The following is a 20,988-nucleotide window of genomic DNA, read 5'->3' as shown; positions in this document are numbered from 1 at the left end:
ACATGGAGGAGAACAACATTGCTTGTTTGCTTACCTGACAAAATTAAGCATTAAATATTTTGGCGAAATCATTGAAACAAATCACAGACATTTATTATTTTAACCTGAGAACACCGTTATAACAATATTATTGTCAAATGGAGCAACGTGTGCTATTAGTTGCTCCTAGTGAGCATCAGTTTTTTTCTGTCTCCATATTGGCTAGTTACAAAGCAGTATTAGGTATTAAAATACTTTTGTCCTATTTGCATAACCGTTGTATCATTTGAAAGCTACAGTTGTGGGTTATTAAATAGTGTTAGTTGCAGTCAGTGAATGATATGAAATGATTCTGTGATACACTGAGCATCAATATCTATTAAAATAGCTTCAGAAAACAGTATATTGCAGCATACAAAATAATGTTTCCAGCTAGTATTTATTTCAAGTCTCCCCTTAAAAGCCTATGCAACTTGCTGTGTTCCAGCGGCTTTGCTGAGAGGTGTTCCTTCATTCCCGTGTTAAGTGTTAATCTAACAATCTATTGAGAACTTAAATTAACCTCTCAGCACTGTGTCCTCTGTAAAGTGAACAAGAAATACCAAATTATCAGTTTGCAAAGTACAGTGGCACGAAGGTTTTGCTAAACTTCATAAGTAAGTGCTGATTTGAAAGCTCCTGATTCAGAAGATCTTGAACTGACTTGTTGGCTGTGACAGAAATAGTTTTAAATTTTAAATGCATGCTGCCTCCATGTGCAGAATTCGTCTGAGCATCTGCTCCTCTCTTTGCTGAATACTCCAGTGGTTGTTTAACATGGTGTTGTTTGTAGTTTACACAGCTATCACTAACTTGAAAGAAGAATAATATGCAGTAAGTGATTCTGTTGTTTTGGTAGGTACAGGCTCCCCACAGAAGTCATTAAGCTTGTCGGAGGAAGTAAGTAGTAAGAAACAAGCGGATGACACCATGTCCATGGCGTCATCTTTGCATTCCAGCCCCCCTGCTTCTCCTCAGGGCTCTCCACGCAAAGGTACGTGAGCTGCGGGGACGTTCCTGGGACGCAGGTCAGCATCCCTCTTGGGAGCTCCTGCCTGTGTTGGACTAAAACCAGGGTGGGCAGTAGAAGGAATATTTGTTGGTTATGGCATGTAAGAGAAATCGTAGTTTAGAGTCTTCATGTCAAGGACAGAATCATGTCTAAGAATAGACATAGATTTTTAATGTATTTATATGTTTTGGCCTTGAAAGTCACCTACTGTTTAAAAAGGGGAACAGGTTTTTATCTTAAAAACTACTTAAGTACTGACAGAATTCCCAATAGATCTTAAGTGCTGACACCTGCCAGTGTATCAGTTCGCATTTAGGTGGCCGGTTATACGAATGGGATTTGCAAACCTGGGGATTTCTTGAAGACAACAGAGTTGCGCAGAAACTGTGGCTGTTGAGGCATCTTATGTTTTTGCCTCAGGTAGCTGGAATATCAGGTGATTAGATGGAGCTGGAGATAAAATGCTGTCGTAGTTCTCCAGAACACACGGTTTGGTAGCTGCAAAAATAGTGCATCCAGATCCTCAAGTCGCTATTCATATATTTTGTTCTTGTGCACAGGGCTTTGTATACATCCCTGTCTATCATGATGCCCTGAGAATCCCTTTATTTTTGATGTCTTCGTCTTAAAAGACCTGCATCACTTCATCATTAGTCAACCTTGGATGGGAATTCATTTGAAATCTCTTTAACACCACTCTGTAGTCGACCGGTGCGGTCGGTGTTGGACGGTGTAAGGCGTCTCTCCCTCCCTTCTGTGCCGCTTTGACTCACTGAGGGATTCGCATGGCACCGCACGGCGACTTTCTGCATCTTCTCACCCTTTCAGTGGGAGATCGTGCTGCTCCGTCTACTTCTGCCTTCACAAGATCCTCTTTCCTTTAGGAGAATGCCACTTCTTTTACTTAAACACAGCATCTGTATAAAAAGCTTAATTACTTGTGTTGCCCAACTTAGCTCCACTGAGAGTTTTGAGCATTGCTTATAAACATGTTATTTTTGTTAACTTTCATCTTGCTCTTTGAAAAGAATACTTTGTTCTTCGGGATTATTTCATTAATTCAACTTGCTTTAAGCGTATTTTTAGCACTGATCTAATTTGACTGGGGTAATCCGTACTTTGTATGTGTTGTGTTAATGGCTCATTGAACTAAAATTAGGTGCTCCACAGACAGCTGAAAGATACAATTATAGGCATGAACACGTTCCACTTGATCTTAGATTTCATTTTCTTTTGAGCTATGCCCAAGTGATATGCAAATAGCATTGAAAAAAATTGTTTTGAAATCAGCACATTATTTTTGCTGTGATTTATCTCGTCACTTACCAAGACCTGCCTGTCTGTACTTTATTGTAGTTGGTAACATCCAAAGGTCGGATAACTGCAGTCAGATGAATCTCTCTGGCTCTTCCTCATCACTCGCCAGCGAAACCAGCAACAAGAACAGTGGACAACGCAGCTACGGAATAGGTGGGGCTTATTTACAAAAGAAAATTTGGATGATTGTCAAAGCAAGAGACAGTTCTGACATAAGTGAAAAGGGAGAAAGAGAGGATGAGAGTGAAAAGGCAGAAGCTGAGCACAGGAGAACGATGGGACTCCGGTTTAGAAGACTTAGGGAAAGAAGCTTCTCCAGGGAAAGAACAGCTTTTACTGCAAAAAGGGAACCAGAGCACGTTGAAGCCTCGGAAGGGAGTGAAAACCAAAAGGAGAAAGACAGTGATGCTCTGAGTACAGCGAGTATCTGTAGCAACAGCAATCTGTGGACATCTTACTGCCTGTGCATGAAGTCTAGAAGGAGAAGGAAGACGATATGATGTATTTTTAGAATAAAGATTGTGATGTCCACTTTGCGTCAGATATAGCAATATTGTCTAAGTTATTTTAGCATTATTCATTGATATGTTTAAGCTGTTCAGTGTGTTTCCCTTCCAGATATTTGTGTCAGTTATGTGTAGCTAATCACCCTTACAGTGCAGTGAAGACAATAATGTGAAGTTTAGAAAATCAAGGAACAGGTACAGTGACAGTTCTGTTACTTAGTGTTTCGCAAATGCCAGTGAAACAGTAAGTTCTGCAACATTCTCTTAATTAGGCTCTAGATAGTCCCTCATATGATATAAATCAAATGCTCAATTCCAGTTGGTGTATATTTGCATTGGTTACGTCGTCTTTAATCTTTTCAGCCCAGCAAAGACTTGCATTTAGTCTGTTTGCATATGTGTGCCGTTATTTAATGACTCAACTTTCAGATAGTGTTAATCTTTTTAATGAAGAAGAGGCCTTTTGCTGTCCAGATCTTTGAAGTTCTTGAAGAGAGCATCTTAAAATTACATGCACTGTGAGAATATTACTTGCTGCAGTACAGTTGTGTTCTTAGCTTGATAGTATTGATATTTAATGCTCATATTTGCTCTTAAAATCTCACAGCAATAATCCAGTTTAAGCTGTGAAATCTCTCAATTTATGAGCTGTATGCTCAATGGCACGTATGCCAGTGGCTCTACGTGCCGTATTGTATGACCTTTATATTTTTTTACAGACTTTATGGCATCAGTCTTCTGTATTAAGTTGTGTGTATCACTGGTGTGGCTTCTGCACTGCCTGAGTGTTTCATGTTTTCAGCCAATTGGTGTAAATATATGGCAGTCAGCTCAAAGGCACATGTAGGTAGAAATGAAGTGAAAAATTGAGTGATTGGCAGGAATTTGAGAAAAATGCTTATCTGAGGGGTGTGTCAACAGTGTATTAATATGGGCTCCTGTAAAGAAAGACCATGTTTTGGTTAATTTACAGATGCTCATTTACCTATACATGAAGCAGTTGATGATCCAGTATTTTCAAATAAAGGTTCTAATTTTATAGTTTTACGGGCATAATGTAAGGCATATCATAGACTGTTTTCTCTCAGTGAAGGCAGGGATATCTTCCCTGACATCCAGTGAATTTGCTATAGAGAAACTCACTGGGAATTTAAAGAAAGAAATATTTAAATAAAAACAAAGAAAAAACCAACAAAACAAACAAAGAAAAACCACTAAAAACCCCAAACCAAACACCACCACAGTCAGTACAAGACCTTTTGCCCTCAGATAGTGGGGAACAACACACAACTGCGGGCCAGAATGTTCCTGGACCCCACGGAAGTCTCTTTCACTCAAGATACTAGGAAGAGGAGGCGTTGGATATATGCGATGATATAGATTGTGTCTGAAAGAAGTTATTTGAGGGTAAGGATAAGCCAAGCAGAAAAAATGTATTATATATTTTGCTCTGAAACTGGTGAGGTTGTCGGTTGTTTCCCTTCTGTGGGAGCGACGCCAGTGTCTGGTCCAGCTCCTGCCAAAGTTGTGTTTCCTGCTTTTGCTTCCTGATCTGTTAATTTTGGAACAGATAATAAACCTGAAGTGGGCCATATGGCTAATCCCCGAGTGCTAATAGCTGGCTTTTACCTTAGTCAGCATCTCCTCGTTCACTGCCAAGGTCTTTTTGAGTCTCACATGAGAGTAGGGCAGAGGGATGGTGGAAAGCGCACTGCATTTATACGAGAGGACTCGGCGCTTGCAGAATCAGGAAGACCTGGTCTGTCCACCCACTATTCATGCTGCAAATGTCGATTCTGTTTACACAGGATTAACCACCTGATCTGGAGGGCAGTGGAGTTGCAGGTGAACTATTGGTGTCACCAGACTTGCATTAATAAATGACAGTGCTGGATGTTGATAGATGCTAAAAGCTTTAGTACCCTAAAAACTTCAGCGGACCAATTGTGTGCAAACAGGGTTTGATTGTTTCTTCTTCTAAATATCCTTGCTGAAATGTGCCTGTCAATACTTCATTGTCACACCTAGTAAGCTCTAATTACTCGTTGACCAAGAGGTTCTCTTCTCCTCTCCTTTAGGCTATGCCCTCATACCTTCCACTAAGTCTGATAACTTCTCGGACTCCAGCCACAGTGAGATTTCATCCCGCTCTAGCATCGTGAGCAACTGCTCGGTGGACTCGATGTCGGCAGCGCTGCAGGACGAGAGGAGCTTGTCCCAGTCACTCATTGTGGTGGATTCGGGGGGGGCAGAGAGGAAAGAACATCCTCAGCCTCTGGCTGATTATGGCCAGTCATGCCCAGGGTAAGACACAACTGGTTTTGGTTTCAGTGAGTTTTGGAGGGAAGAAAGCAGTTTTTATGCTAGAATTTATAAAATGGAAAAGCAAGGGGAAAAAAAAAGTTGTTTGCATGTGTCTAAGAGATATTCCTCAATTTCACAACATGTCAGTAAACTGCTGAGGGATAGTGTTGAATTTTAATGTTGTGCTGTCCATGCAGTTGTTAACATAACCAGAAATAGTTGTGACTTAAATGAAGTCTAGCAATTGTAACTTGATGTGTTCTACATTCACGCAAATCTGGCTTGATTTTTTTTTCCCCCCCTCAGTTATGTATTGACAGCAATTAGAGCTTTTAGCAGCCATTTCTTTAAACAAGAAATTTTGTGCTGGAGTTTCAGAATCTGTCACTCCAGATCATTTCCACGAATGTTATTTGCGCCCAATATTTCCAAATATTCTTGAAATATGACTACCTCCCCTCTGTCTAAACAACTTCAAGTGGCTGCCAGTGAAGGGGTTGGTTTTTATTCTAAATATTTATTTTGGTTTTAGTTTATAAATGCAAAGAAAAAGGTGGTAGTAGTCTGAAACTAAGAGGTCATTACTCCTCTGCGCGCTGTCAGGCACCGTCTCACTGTAGTTGATAGAAGAAAGCCTCTGTGGACCAGATTTTTATGGATCTGGGGTCAAGCTTGTAATGCCCACTGCAGACTTGTTATTCCCTTGGGTATAACTTGCCTGCTGCCATGTGCAGTAATGAGTCAGGAATAACAGTGTCTCTTGGAAGGGCTCCCGTGTGCCTTGACCTTGCTGTGTACCTGTTCCAAAACCAGAGATTAGTTGCCTTTAAAACCAGATAATTGTCTCCAAGTACGTCACTCTTATTTTAAAAGCTGATTAATTTTTTTTTCCTGCTTTCTGTTGTTTTCAAATGTAGTTGGTCAATCACTAGGCCTGCTCTCATCAGAGGGATGGCTTTCACATCCTCCATGAGCAACGAGGAGATCTCCCACGAACACATCACAGTAGAGGCAGCAGACAGCGGCCGGGGAAGCTGGACTTCGTGCTCAAGTAGTTCTCATGACAACTTCCAGAATATCCCCAACCAGAAGAGCTGGGATCTCCTCAATTCTTACCGTCACACCCAGCTGGATGGACCTATAGCTGAAGTCGATCCCACAAACTGTTACTCCGAGGAGGCTTATTTGTATTCTGACGCCTTTTCCAAAACCAACAGGCAGTCAAAAGCCAGCGTGGAGCTGGATCAGTCTCGGCAGAGCTGGGCCTCCTCTAGCTCCTTGTCGGACACCTACGAGACAAACTATGGGACAATTAAGCGAAGGGGGCTGGAGAACTCTACAGCAGAGCAGACGGAGGTTTTGGACTCTAAACCAGGCACTGATACAACTTATAAAACTGTTACTTCAAGTACAGAAAAAGGCCTGATAGGTAAGCCAAGCCAACAGCTTGTGGAAGCTTCTACCTCTGTTTTTCATTTTAATATTAAGTTGTTAAGAAATGACATCAGTAGGTTTGGGGACTCGATGGCATGTTAAATTCAGCTTTACATGTGGTTTTAATCAGAACACTGCACAGACAGTGTGTTTTCAAGCCACCTTCTTTTGCACCAGGAAAACTGAAATAATAACCAGCATGCTTCCCAGTCACTGTGTGGGTCTGCACGAGAACTGTCTCCATGAAAATGTCAGGCCAGTTCCTCTCAGTAGTATGACCTTTTATTTTTTTGGACGATTTTGGAAATAGTCATCGCTGTAGATGTTCCTCTGGCAAGAAGCAACAGGCACGGCTTCTTGAAGTCCATATAATGCAGGCTTTTAATGAACCTGAGAGGGAAAAGCATGACGAGCTCTTCTGGCTTTCTGGAGCTGGGGCGCAGGGCTCTGGGCTCTGGAAGCTCAAGGGGAAAGCAGATTCCCCTCTTATCTTTGCTGTGCTAAACTGCCATTTATTTGGTCATACAACTGCAGTTTGGCTCTGTATGAAAGGAGAAAAACTTACGTCTTTTCAAAGATGGGTAGTTCTACCGAGCAAGATGTTCTTTCCCTATCCTACTGAAACTAAAGGAACGGGGTTAAGAACAAGATAAAACACGGAGTGCAAAGCTTTCTAGACTAAGTTGGGGGTGCAGCTGAAATGCGATTTAATTACTGACTAGATTGCTAGAGGCGTTTATGTTATCAAAGATAATTGCCTGAATAAACATCACACGTAGGGTGGAGGTCTTGGATTGCGTTCCTGCTCCTTGCCTTTGCAGAAGAAAGGCAGCGTGGTGCAGCCTTGCAGAAAACTTGCTCACTCCTGTGCCTGTGCTCTGCCCTTGCAGCTTTCAAAGCTGCTCCTGAGCCTCTGAGCTCTTTCAGGAGACAGTGTGTTAGCTCTTCAGTACATGCCATCTTTGCTCACAGCTCTTCCCCTTCTTTTCAGTTCTCTTTTACACACTGCACCGTATAGCTTTCCTCCCTTGTGCAGTCATAGCACAGTGGTAAGAAAGACTGAGCACCGTGCTTCAGCAGGGCATGCTTATGTCTCCTTAAGCAAACCTGATATAGGTGGATATAATTCCTGGTTTGCAAATGTAAAGCTGTTAGCCATTCACCATCATACAATATGCCAAAGGTATTTTCACTTCATATCACCATTTGCTTATTCTCTACAAACAGTTTGTTGCCAGAGTCTGTAATGACTGCATCATTTCAGAGTATTGTAAACAAAACAAGAATCTTTGGTTCATTTGCTTAATGAGTGCTGGTGTTGAATAGTCCCCCAGAAGAATTGGCAGAAGCTTTCTTGCCTGAAACCTTTAAAACAGAGCTGGAAAGACACTGCCCACATACTGGTGGCAGAGTGTAGCCAAGGGAGAGTCCATAATTGCGATGGCTTCAGAACTTCAGGCGCATTTCTACCCTCTGCAACACCGAGCGTTTCTTGCTGCAACCTTTGCTTTACAAGAAGAGAAGGTGTGGAGAGGTGATGTGCCATTGCTGTACATCCAAATGGACAAGCTTTCCCATTACTTTTCCCTATAGTATACATTAAAATGTATATTGTTGCCTTTTAGTTACATTTCCCTTAACCACTGTGTGGAATTTCACCCTGTTTTCTTTACAAAGTCAATATTTGAGTAGTCAGGTGCTTGGGAAGGAGATGCCTTGTGAAGGGTTTTTGTAACCTGAGGCTGTGGGTGGGCGACAGAAATTACAGACACTTAATGCTGTGGATGTGAAATGCTCTTAGAATGCTTTATTTGTTAGAATTCCTAAAATACTATGAATTGGAACTTTACAAAAGGGCACATTATTCCCACTTTGGTTGTTGCAGTAGGCTGGATATTGGCTCTAGGAAGCCGGTAGCTTTCTTCTTTCAAGGAGAATATTCCCACCCTCATCAGTCCTGCAAATCCAACAGAGACTGAAGATGGGGCTTTGCTGGGAGGACCCAGCCCTTCCCCATCTCTTCAGGGAGATGAAGGCTTCCTTCGCTTCCTCTGCTTTTTCATAGGAGTCCAGTTAAATGCTAGTTAAATGAAAATGGTTATTATACATCAGCAGTATAAATTTCTACCTGTACTCATGTGTATCTGCTAAAGACCCAGACTACATGAATTCAGTTTTCTTTATTTTCCTATAAGCTCAAGCATGAACCAAGGCCATCAGGTAGGAACTCGCTCTTATTCCTGATACCAACACCCAGAGTCTCACAAGTCCACAACATAAGAAGAAATTCTCCTTTATTTTCACTCATTCACATTCTTGTAAGATAATATTACAATTGCTGAAATAAATGAAGCTGTAATGAACATGCATCCATGTTAAAACGTATCAACAGAAGAATGCAAATTCACTCAACTAATGGATTTTAAAAATTACCCTAGCTTTGAAACTCTCCTGTTGCAGCATGTACATGGAAAAAGCCCAATTTAACATGCACATGAGCCCCAGGGGGGTGGGTGGGAGGGGAGGGGACTTTGAAAAAAGTTAAGTTTTGGTTTGAGAGTCTATGTGACCTGAACTGCTGATGAACAGGGAACTGTGGACATGATAAGCCATTGTTTGCTGTTAGAAAATGCAAAGTAATGAATGCAGGCTCTATATTAGGTTTGCCTCACAGGAGCAGTTTCATGTGAGTCTGGGGTTTGTTCATCCTATAGCATAGCTGATTGGATGGTTTAATGTCTTATTATACATCAGTTGATACAGTGGTATTATAATGGGTTTCTGTTAAGACACTGGATGATGAAGTGGATGCTGTTGAAGTCAGCCAACAGTTCTTACTATCGGATACTCACACGCTGTGCAAAGTACCTTTGGGCTAGTTGCCTTAATTTCTTCCGTTTCAGTTTGCCAGCCCGTAAGGGAGAGCGGCAGCGGCCGCGGCCGGTGGCGTTGCTGTGCTGGCTCTCCCTCCGGCCGGCAGCTCCTCGGCGTCCCGCCACGGAGTGGTGCCCCAGGAGTGGGGAGTACGAGGAGTTCTGCAACTGCAGGCTGAACACAGAGAAGGTTTTAGTCTTCTTTCTGCTTGATTGGCATCTTGCCTAATGAGTTCATAGGTTCTGTTGCTGCTCTGACTTCTTAAAATAAGTAGAAGACATAAATGAAAGCGTAAATATCTGCTCCTGTCGTTATAACCAGTGTTTCTGCATTTGCATTTTGTTATCAGTTTCTGTTTTTTCCATTGTAACATTTCATGATTTTTTAACGTTTTGTTTCCTTTGTTTTTTTCTTCTTTAACATTTCCATTGCTTATTTCTCGTGCCAGTGTACTGTGTCACCTCACCTAAGAAGGACGATAGGTATAGGGAGCCACCGCCCACCCCTCCGGGATATATGGGGATTTCTTTAGCGGACATAAAGGAAGGATCGCCCCACCACCCACACCTAAAACCTCCCGACTATAGTGTGGCAGTGCAGAGGTCAAAGATGCTGCACAGTGACCTCTCTAGACTTTCATCAGCTTCTCTCGGTAGTGAACCGGTGGCCTGTATTTCATCGAAGATGCCTCAGTGGCATAGTCGGCAGCCGTCCAGCCCCAAACTAGCTGATATGCCTGACGCAGATAGTGAAGAGGATGGTATGTGCAACACCTGGCTCGGGAGATGTTGAGTGAGCTGCTGTGTGAATCGGGTCTGGGCAGTGGTTACTTCACAATGATGTTCTGGGCTTTCTCTTGGGCATTCCTGGAGATTAACACTTGATTAATCTCTAAATATGCAAATATGTTTGTATGGCTGTATACACATGCATATGTGTATGCATGGTATACACACATTGAAAAAGAATGCTTTCCCTTTAAAAAGAGGCATGTTGACACCGAACAGACTTTGAATTGTATATAAATATACATACGAGATCTCCCAAAGCACAACTGAGACACTTAAGAGCATGGAGCTACTATTTTTTTTCTTTAAAATCTGTCCCCACTCAGTGGTGACAATGGCTTTAAGGGACACTGTCAGGCTATAAATGACATGCAGAAAAGCTCCAGCCTCTCCAGGTTGGTTAACCGATGTCTCGCTGTTTTGAGGATGGCATCAGGATGATGACCTAAAATAAGTAATTTGGAACTGATGAGTTGTTGTACAACTCTTTAACTCGTTTCACATTTGTATTCTTATGTGCCACTGTTAAGCTGCCTTATTCCTCAACAGAGATTTCTGGAGACTGAGTTTAAAAATCTTGAACAAAAATAACAGTGAATCTCTGTCCTGGAAAGTGCATTTAATAAAACCTGACTTCTCAGCCCAACTTGGCCTGACAATGTCTCTTCCAGTTAAATTCTTCATGTTCTTGTTTGAAGCAACCAGCCAACGCTGCCGAGCACGGCACGTATCGGGTGACCAAAATGCAAGAGATTTTTCTGAACGAGACTGCTCTTACGTTGTGTCAAAACTAACTTCAAGTTAGCGGAATTTCTGCTTAATTGTTTATCTGCTGATTTGCTTTCAGTACCTCTGCACTGTTGGGATCTCTCTGTACCCTTTGCTAGTGAACTCATTTTTTTATTATTAATAGAATGGTGTGATCATTTCCTTCCATTTCATTCTGGCTTAAAATGAGTGTGGATTTAGACTAAAACAATTCCTGATGCAAAATGATCCTATCTTGGCCCTTTAAAATATGTAAAGAGTGTTTAACATGTATATTAGTACTGCAATTCAAACTTACGGTAAAATGTAAAGTTGCCCAGCATTAATTCAGTTGTGATATTAGTTGGTTTTGATGTAAAAATAAAGAAATAATTGCTTCAAACATTTTAATCTATTTTTTTTCTAAATTAAATTTAACCATACACTTTTAGATACACTATTTTTAAAGTGCTTGGTTAATTTTGTTTGCGATACAATGCTCACTGCATGTTGGAAAGTAATTTTCTGGCTGTTCTCCCAAATCAGTAGCTTTTGGGATATTGGGAGCTGCATGCTAATAATTTTTGGAGGAGCTGGGATCTTCTGTTTTGCGATATATTTTTATTGTATGACTATAATGCCTCAGACTACTTGAGGATTTGATGAATGTTGATACTGAATATGTCGTGATCAATGATTAAGACAGTGAAAACATCACGATAAAGTAGTGAAATCTTCACAGAACCAGTAATTAAATATATTGGTACTGTTCTGTACCCTCTGCGTCCCAGACAGAGGACTGATGGAATAATTTACTTTTTTTTTTTTCTTGTTTTGCAGAAGACGAACAAGTGTCAGCTGTCTAACCGTTGGGCTATTGATGGAAACCGCAACGGGAGGGATGTGGGAAGGACCGCACGGTTCCGTTAGCGACCGCTAACGCCTTGCTGCTACTGACCTCAGCCGTCGCGTCCGCCTCTGGCGCGGACGGGACGGGGCGCGTCGGGTCACGTCTCTCCACCTTATTTCACTCTACCGCCGCCAAAAAAAAAAAAAAAGCTATTTCTGCCTTTGAAATAGGAAACCATTTTCAAGGAGCGTTCTGACTACCTGGGTACCGACATCGGTATCTGGAGATGGACCAGGCTTCACGCATTCGGGAGGACCAGTTGTCAGCACCGCTTGAAACTGGGAAGCATTCTTCTGTATCATACCATATAATCCTTTGGTAGTTTTCCATCGTCATTATTTTCTACATGACCATTAAAAGTCTAAGAGTGTTATTTTATGAACTTCAAAAAAAATATATCAAAATGTTGGCAAAAGCAAAGGACATTGCTGAAGTATCTGAAAATAATTTATTAATTTTTTTTTTTTTGGATGGGAATTTCCTTTATTTGTGTTGGGAGCGCTCTGGTTGGCTAATATAAATCTTTAGTCAATGCGATAGTAAATCAGCTACACATAAACTGTTGTGCTCTCAAACTAAACACAGAAAACTAGAAACGGGACACCACCTGGTGAAGAAATACATGGATTTTAGAGTGGTTTTAGATTAAATATAAATAGAGCACAAAGCCCTGCAGAGCGGCGTGTGTCAGGCAGGCAGCCCTGCCGCCCGCCGTTCCTGCACAGACCCCACAAAACCCTCTGCCCCTCAAGTATTTTTGGAATTTTTTTAGCTGCCAGCCAACTAAGGCAATAGTTGGTGCTCTGCTCCCCTATAAAATAACGATTTGGAATGCGGAAGCCGGAGCTCACGGGGAGCTGGGAGGTGGGTCTGGAGCTTTCCCAAAAGAGCTTTCCCCAGGTTTTGCCCTGCGGAGTTCAAAGCGCGATGCTACAAACCAAAGCTAAACCATGTGTTGTGGGTTTTAAGATCATCCCACATGTTCTGGCCTTTTACCAGAGTTGTGCAGGATTTGGGTGCAAAGGTTATCTTAAAAAAAAAAAAAAAATTATAAATCACCTTCATTTCACAGTAAAATTTGTGAAACTGGATTAGATGCCATAATGCTTATATAAGAGTATAATGCATTTTATGATGGGTTAAAAACTCCTGTTGTGTTCATCTGGAAAACACCGATGATCTCAAAACATTTTGTTTTAAATCCTAGGTAAAAATTCTGCTGGTGTCGAGATCAGTGAAGTTCTGACTTACAGGCAGCCAGTATTAAAACGTGATATTCTAGTTTGGCTGTGGTCAAATAAATTGCTGCTTTGATTTTGCTTAGCCAGCCGGAGCGCAGAGGGGTAAAACTGGAAATACCTGCAGTTTCTTTCCTCTAGCACACGTTGCCCCATTCTAGTGTTAAAATTGGACATGAATGTGTGAATATGTATTTAAACATTTAATTGTAAATCTTTGTTGTGATGTTTACAGCCTAAGCTAGAAAGAAGATGTTTGTCATTTTTACAGTGCCTCAAAAATTATTTCTATATCCACAGTTGTGAAGAGCTTTAAAGTTTGGTTGTTGTTTGTTTTGGGTTTTTTTTTCTGTATGTGTGCAGGGGGTGCAAGGTGAATGCAACATTTTCTGAAAGTGACACAAGTACCAAAACCAACCCAAAGCCTTTGATGTGCTTTCCCCACAGCAGCTCGGGACTGATGCCTCCGGGTGACTGTGTGACCCAGCCTGAGGCTGCAGTCGTCACAGCGCCAGGTTCGATATCACCGTGGGGCTGGAACTTTCCCAAATCGATTGGAATTTGGGAGACATAAATGACCAGCGATGCTGAGGAAGGGACGCCGAATTCATAAGTAATTGGTTGGCCGTAGGAATTTTTTGGCACAAGTATCTGAGGAGCAAATGGTTGAAAAATTATCTTAAAAATCAGTTGAGGTATATCATAATAAATGCATTTTGCTTTTTCGAGGCCTTAATGAATATAATGAACCTGCACAGGCCTTAATGAATTAAGATTAATGTGTCAAAGCAATGCAGGGCAGAGCAATTATTTTCAGCACATGTAATGTTGATAATATAAGTGTTAAATTGATATTTTTGTGGGATATAAATCCAAGTCCTTGCAGTCCCACCATCAACCGTAGTTGCTTGTTAACTTCTCTGTGGAGTGTGCAACAGGCTTCGTGTTTTGTCAGAAAAATCATCAAAATCATCTGTGGTGTGCCAGGTAAATTAAATCATACGGTTCCCATGACCTCGGGTGTTGAGCTGTAGCTTATTTCAGCCTGTTGAGCAAAAGTATAAGGGATAAGGGGTTGTTACTGAAGTGACTCCCTTTTTCCCCAAAAACCTGATCGTGCTGTCATTGGGGATGTGGTAAAGCTCCTGGAGCGGGGTCGGAGTCTTCGGCAGCCGTAAGAGCAGTTGAATAAATCACCCATCAGAATGTGGTGTTTGCACATCAACAGCATCCATCTGTTCTGCAGGGCTTTCCAGAGACTGGGAAGTTTTTAGAATGGAAGTCTTGCTAATCATATTTTCCTAATATCCAATACAGCTGGTGTAAATAAGTCATTGCATACACTATGGACAATGAGCTACTACTTCTACTTCTCCTGCCTCGCACAGTGTGGTTTGCCGCTGCTGGTCCTTGCTGGGATTTGTTTGTTTGTTTGTTTTTAAATCAACCGATCACATTGATCGGGGCCGATAGCCAAATGTAGTGTGTCTGGTATGGATTTGAAGAGACATTATCCCTTTTTTCAGTCATTGAAACGGAAGCAGGGTGGTGGTTAGTACCTGTTGTACACTGCTCCATTGAAGTGAGGTCTTCTGCGTCACAGACTCCTGGCTCGGTACCTCCGCCGGGTCCTCGAACTCGGGGTCTGGTTTTGATTAACAGTTAAAATGCCTCATGTCACGTTCTTCCACTGCCGTACCTCGGTTTGCTCGCTGTCCGCTGTTTGCTCTTGACTTGCGGGTAAAAGATGAGTTTCAGCTATTTGGGATTTAACCATACAGTATTTCATTATGCTTTATAGAACTTAAACTTCCAAGTAGTTCACCCCAAAAAGCAGTGTGGTTTTATAAACTTTAATTGGCCTCTCCAGTTGCAGAAAGGGGAAAATGAGATGGCTGAGCCCCTGAGTCCTGGTTTCATCTCCCAAATATACAAAGTAATGGAAAGGTGATGTCTGCAGGTGTTTGCAGGACACGTTTTTGCAGAGTGCACGTGCAGGAGTGGGTGGGTGTTTGCTCACAAAGTGTTGCTTCCCTGGCTCATTTGCTTTGCCTTTGCCCTTCCCCAAGAGCTGAGCCTCTGGGCGATGCCGCCTGCAGAAGGAGCGGGGATGCAAAACCTCTTTGCTCTCATCTCCCCAGTCAGTGCATCGCAGGCAACAGTGGTAACATGAACCTGCCACATAAGTTTTTATAAAACATTAGAATTAGATTTTTAAAGGACAAACTTCCCACTGCCTTCACAGAAAAAAAAAAAAGGGATACTCTCTCTTTAGAAAAGCTTTACACATTATATTTTAGAACGCTTGTATAGAGGGTAATCTACCTTGAATTCCCAACCCAGCTTTTGCTTATGTTGTGCTTTTTATTGTTTTATCTTTATTTTTGATATACCTGGAATGCAGTTTAGCTTGGTATTAATTAAATTCTAAATATGTGAGCATATTGGCAAAACTGCACAGATGTAATGATATTCCAATAGCAATTGTACTGCACAAGTCAGTGATTGTAAAGTATTCTGTAACAAGCAATGTTTGTCTCCTATTTTTTGATACCTCTTACACTTATGTCTTTTAGAAAGACAGTGCCTCTGTATGCTTTTTGTATTTTTACTGAGTGATTGTAAATATTTGTTATATTTTTGGTTAAGAGAATGTTTAAAAGTACTGTTTATTATCCAATCTATTAATATGTTGGAATCAATAAACAATCTACATATATCACTTGTTTTCAGCAGATCTCTTCTGGCAGCCGGTGGCGGGCGGGAGCCCAGTTGCTGCGGGGCCGGGCAGAGCCTGGCGGGAGTTCTGCTCATCCCGGGCAGCTGTCGAGTTTTTTGTGGTGTTGGGGGGGGTTGTGTCTGTTTGGGGTCTTTGGGGGGTTTGTTTGTTGAGGGGGGGGTGGTTTGTTTTGTTTGGGGGTTTTGTTGGTTGGTTGGGGGGTTTTGGTTGGATTTTTTGTTTCGGTTGTGGGGTTTTTTGAGATCTTGTGGATTTTGTTTGTTTGTTCTTCTGGTAGTGAGTGATGGCCCTTCAGGTTTTGGCTTTGTCTCCCCCCATCTTGGCTTGCACCATGGGGGGAGCAGCTGGAAGAGCACATGGTTGGAGGGGTGTGCGCACCCGGTAGCGTTTGATCCTCAGTCCCGCAGGGAGGAGGCGATGGGCTTGGTGGCAACGTGCTCCTGGGTCCCCGTCCAAAACCGGCATCAGAGCAGTTGCTGCCCCAGGTCCAGCGGAGTTTGGTGTTTGTCCCCTTGGCTGTGCAGCAGCTGGGACGCTGGGGACACGGGGACAGCCAGCCCAGCGGCCACGGCAGCCTCAGTCAGGGGAAGGGGCGCCAGGAGGGGAGCGAAGGAGCCGCTGCGGCTGCGTTGGGAGCCGGTGTCCCCACCGCTCTCACAGGCAGCGCCCATTGCTCAGTGCTTCGTACCCCCATGGTCCCTCATCATCCTCCCTGCGGGTCCTCCTGCCGTCTCCCTGCCTGCGCAGATGCTCTGGGCAGCCCCTTGCCCTCCTCCCTTCCCTCCGCAAGTCCCCTGCTCCTGGCTGCCGTGTCCCCCCATTTGTCTGCAGCTCCGTCCTTCCCAGCACGGTGCTGGAGCCCTCGCTGGGATGTGACACACACAGTCATCTCGGGGACGCCAAGGGCCCCATGGACCTGTAGGGCGGCTCTTTGGACAGGGACAGGGACTCACAACGTCCCCCTGGTCCTGTGACCCTGCCCCAGCCCAGAAAAATCAAGGCGAGACCAAGTCTGATGCAGAAATGGCACCGGGCTGCATACTGTGTCTCACAGACTGTTACAGCCTGGGGAACACAAATACGGACCTGTGCAGGGAGTGAGGGTGCAACCACAGAGCTGAAAATTCTCTTTTTTTTTTTTTTCCCCCACATTTTTGCAGGCTGGTCCGTGGCCTCTGGCAGCCACTGGTGCTGTGGGTGGGATGGGTGAGGGGAGCCCGGGCTGCACCGGGACCCCTGCCCCAGCCGGCAGGACCAGCTTCTAACTTCATCTTCTCTCTATTTATTTACTGATCATCCAAAAGGTAAGCTACATGGGAACCTCATGGATAAGTACATTTATTTTGACTTCTGTAAGGGGTACACTCTGGCAAGAAAAGCCTGCAGCTTTGCTTCCCCCGTGCAAGCGGCATTTTCTGCCCCCATGCAGCCCCTTTCCCCGCCGTGTACGTGGGGATGCGGCTGCACACGCGCTGCCGGATCTGATAAGAGTTGAGCTCATTTTCACCATCCTATTTCCCCCAGTGGGGCTTTTCAGCTTTCTTCTCAGGGATCTTTGATTTCAGGCAGTTTCTGGGAGGTTGTTAAGTTTTTATATTTTTCTTTTCAAACTTCTGAAAATTATCATTCTTCTTAAAAAAGGAACAGGAGCTGCCACAAGAGGACAGCATTGCCTGCGCTTTTATGGGCGCCCGTGTGAAGTCCGCTGAGCAGTGGCCTTGCCGGAGCAGGTTGGTCCCGCCGTGCCCAGCCGGCACCCATCACCCTCGCGGGGGGCAGCGGGCACATTTCGGGTTTTGCCCATCGCTCCCCACCCGTGGGCTGCTCCGGGACCCTCGGCGGTGGCTGTGGGGACAACGTGACTCCCAAAACCCGTGAGGTGCGGGAGGACGCGGGGTCTCAGCAGGTCACTTTGCATTTTGGATTTTCCAAGGCTGCCCGGTATGCGGTCTGGATTTCCTCCTCGCTTGTCTTGACTGTACTTCTTCATCCATGATGTTTATCTCACCTCGTAGGAGCTGTGGCTCTTTCTCCTCTCGTCTCCATCTGCCTCTGGACCCTCGGCGCACCTCGCGGGGCGGGAGGTTGTTTTCCCTCCTGCGGGTCTGTGCGGCAGAAACATCAGCAAACTGGTAGGACAATCTGGGAAGGCAGCAGGTAGCACTCAGGTTTTGTTGGAAAGCGCAGTGTCATTATGGCCATACTGCAGTGAGCAATTAGTTGTGTAAAATCAAATTAAGAAGAAGCAGTTTCATTAGCGCGCATTCCTGCTTAAGGAGATATTTTTATTTCAGGGGTTTCTTTTACCTTTTTTTTTTTTTTTTCATTTTTTCCTCTTGCATTAGTGGTTTTAAAAGCTGTTTGGCACAGCCCTATTTGTTGCTGTTTATCTAAAATGACTTTAAACAGGAGGAAGCAGATACGTACCCTCATCCCCGATGTAGTTTCAGCCTTGCCCGGGTCTGATGCTGTCCTGCTGCCAACCTGCACCTCGGGAGTGCGGATTTACAAAACTCAGGCTGCGGGCAATTCAATTTTATCAGGAAGAATTAGTAACTGCTTGTTAGGCTGCAGTAATGCTGGGTATTACGTGCTCAAAGAAAAGTTGAGAATTGTCCCTCCAAAGTAAATATGAAAAGAGAGATTAATCCCCTCTCCTAGCACAAAAGGCTGCTGATTTGGTAGATGTTTCCTGCTAGAAAACTGCTTTCTGTTGGCTTAAAGAGAGAAGCGAGGAGACCCAGCCCGAGGAGTTCCCGCTGCCCGGGGAGGTCGTGGCTCTGCAGGCAGGGTCAGTCAGACACTCTCAGCTATTTGTCGTTTATTCAGAGGGTAAAATGTGCTGGAGAGACCGTGTTTGGGCACCAGGAGTGCCGAAACCTGCCCCTGCACCACTCTTTGCTCTGTGTCAAATTCCTGCACTCTAGGGGCTGGAGAACAAACATTTCTCCTCATCCAACCTCGATTGAGGAGCAGCACTGAGCGCCCATGACATTTTCTCTATGTGCTTCAAGGCTGTGGCATCAGCTCTTGGGGTTTGTCCCAGAATTTGCAATATTTTTAGCTTTCCTGAAGATCCAGGTCCTGGAGGCACGTGATGACATGAACCAGTGATGAGGGTTTGGGGTACATAAAGCTCTTGTTGCTATGAAGAAAACCTTGAAAACGCAAACTATAAAAGGTATTCTTAAAAAAAATAAGTGGGCAGGAGATTAAGACCCATCTTTATTTAAACTGCTCCCAGCTCTCGTTGTTGCTGGCTGCTGGCTCCCGGTGCCGGCTTTCTGCTTTTCTGGCAGCCTAAAAGCACAAAGTCTTTTCCCGGGGTATTGCCACAAAGACTTGTGTTTTTCTGGGTGAGGCAACGCTCCTGGAAATGCAGGAAGAAACAAGTTATTTGCACAAGACAAATGTTAAATGAGTTCCACAACCATTTCTGTTCATTCCCCTTCATTCATCAGAGAAGGAGAGTAATTACCAGTGTGACAATGCTGTAAGTCAACCTTGGCTTGGGAAGAGATGAAGAAAAATGGTAATAACTGGATTTCAAGCATAGATGTAGTTGCATTTAACACTTATGAGCAGCAATAAAGATGAAGGTTGTAATTGTATCTGCAATTTCAAACCTCACAACATAATTTTATGTACTCAAGCATCTGTTTTAGGATCATAGCTGAGAGTGTCAGATAATTGGCTTTTTTTTAGACCTATCAGTTAGGCTACATCAAGTTTATTATACATTCAAACTCATTTGTTAGTAAACATGACTTGTGTTGAACAGCCCCACAGTGCAGTAGTCCTGGGGATGGTACGTGCATGTGGAGCAGCAGAAGTCCATTTGCCGTTCAGCAGGATGCTGATACAAGACTAAACTCATGGGTCCCCAAGGGAGAAGGTGACCAGCAGTGCTGACCCTCCCGGGAAGGTGCCCGTGTTTTCCCCATCCTCTGGGAACTACGGCTAATGAGCGTGGAGGAAGCCTGCTGCAGACCTGGGAAAACCTGGGATATCAGAGGCTGATGGACACCTTCCTGACCCGCTTACCCAGGGTTATGAGCACACCTTGTCTCAAAGACTCATAGAATGGTTTGGGTTGGAAGGAACCTTAAAGATCATCTAGTTCCAACCCCCTGCCAGCGGCAGAGACACATTCCACCAGACCAGGTTGCTCAAAGCCCCGTCCAGCCTGCCCTTGAACACTTCCAGGGATGGGGCATCCACCTCGGCGTATCGTATTTTGGGAACACACAGCACTAACACATGGTTGCGATGCAATGCCTCCTTTGCTTCCTCTCATTTTATTTTCTCTATTAGCAGGAAAGCTGATGGAGAGGAAGGTCTCATCCTCGGCTTCTGCTGGGAGGTTCAGAGGAATGATAAGGGGACATTTCAGCAGGAAACCTGAGCTCGGCCAGTGCCATGACTTGGTGTCCGTCACCGTGAGTCACACCTCGGCCATCCGCCTTTGCCATCTGCAGAGGGAAGTAATTAAATTTAATAGAAGTCACCCTCGGTTTTACAGCAGTAGTAACTAAATGTAATTGGAGATGTGACTCCTAAACAAGGCTGTATGTTTTTTCCAACAGTACATTCGACATCAGGAAGAACAAACAAAGAACCAAGGACGTGCAGGAGCAGCATGGGGAGCGGAGCTGTTATTTTACCCCGTCTCTGTCAGTGGTGTCCATTGCGGCTGCCCCAGCTTCGACACATGCTGCTGCTGGTCAGTAATGGGTGGGACAAGTCTGCTGGGTTAGAGTACCTTGTGCACCCTCAACACATGTTTTTAAAAATAATAGCAGCGGCAGAAGCTGAGAAAGTTAATGGATTTCTGCTGCCCTTTCTCTGGCGGAGGCTGTTCCAGCCCAGGTCTCCGTGCAGAGGGACCGAGGGGGAGGCACTTCATCGACTGGCTTTGCTGTAAAACCTTTGCTACTTTGAAGAGCCCTCCACGACTGAAGCACATATTAAAAATAACATAATTGTCAGCCAATTATACAGTTTGAAACTAAAAATCCGGCCTTTGGTGATGGTGTGGTTTTCAGAGGTACAGAAACCTGCTCAGTTAGAAATGAACTAATTAAAAAGACTACATGTGGC

The 20,988-nt window shown here is 43.9% G+C and overlaps 1 protein-coding gene across 2 annotated transcripts in view; it reads left to right on the top strand.

The window, feature by feature from the left end:
- The window catches only part of RAPGEF6 (Rap guanine nucleotide exchange factor 6), a 120,575-nt gene extending 104,769 nt beyond the window's left edge, over positions 1-15,806 (top strand). For both annotated transcript variants that reach the window (XM_065644446.1, XM_065644445.1), the window contains 6 exons: positions 878-1,012; positions 2,387-2,500; positions 4,932-5,157; positions 6,075-6,586; positions 9,914-10,225; positions 11,841-15,806. In XM_065644446.1, coding sequence (XP_065500518.1) covers positions 878-1,012; positions 2,387-2,500; positions 4,932-5,157; positions 6,075-6,586; positions 9,914-10,225; positions 11,841-11,866 — 1,325 coding nt within the window. In that variant the 3' untranslated portion in view covers positions 11,867-15,806. The remainder of the gene's footprint in view (positions 1-877; positions 1,013-2,386; positions 2,501-4,931; positions 5,158-6,074; positions 6,587-9,913; positions 10,226-11,840) is intronic.
- The last annotated feature ends 5,182 nt before the right edge of the window (positions 15,807-20,988 follow it).

This window comes from Caloenas nicobarica, chromosome 13 (genome assembly GCF_036013445.1).
Source record: "Caloenas nicobarica isolate bCalNic1 chromosome 13, bCalNic1.hap1, whole genome shotgun sequence".
Taxonomy (NCBI): domain Eukaryota; kingdom Metazoa; phylum Chordata; class Aves; order Columbiformes; family Columbidae; genus Caloenas; species Caloenas nicobarica.
Note: the sequence above shows the minus strand (reverse complement) of the source record. Positions and strands in the feature narration are given on the sequence as shown.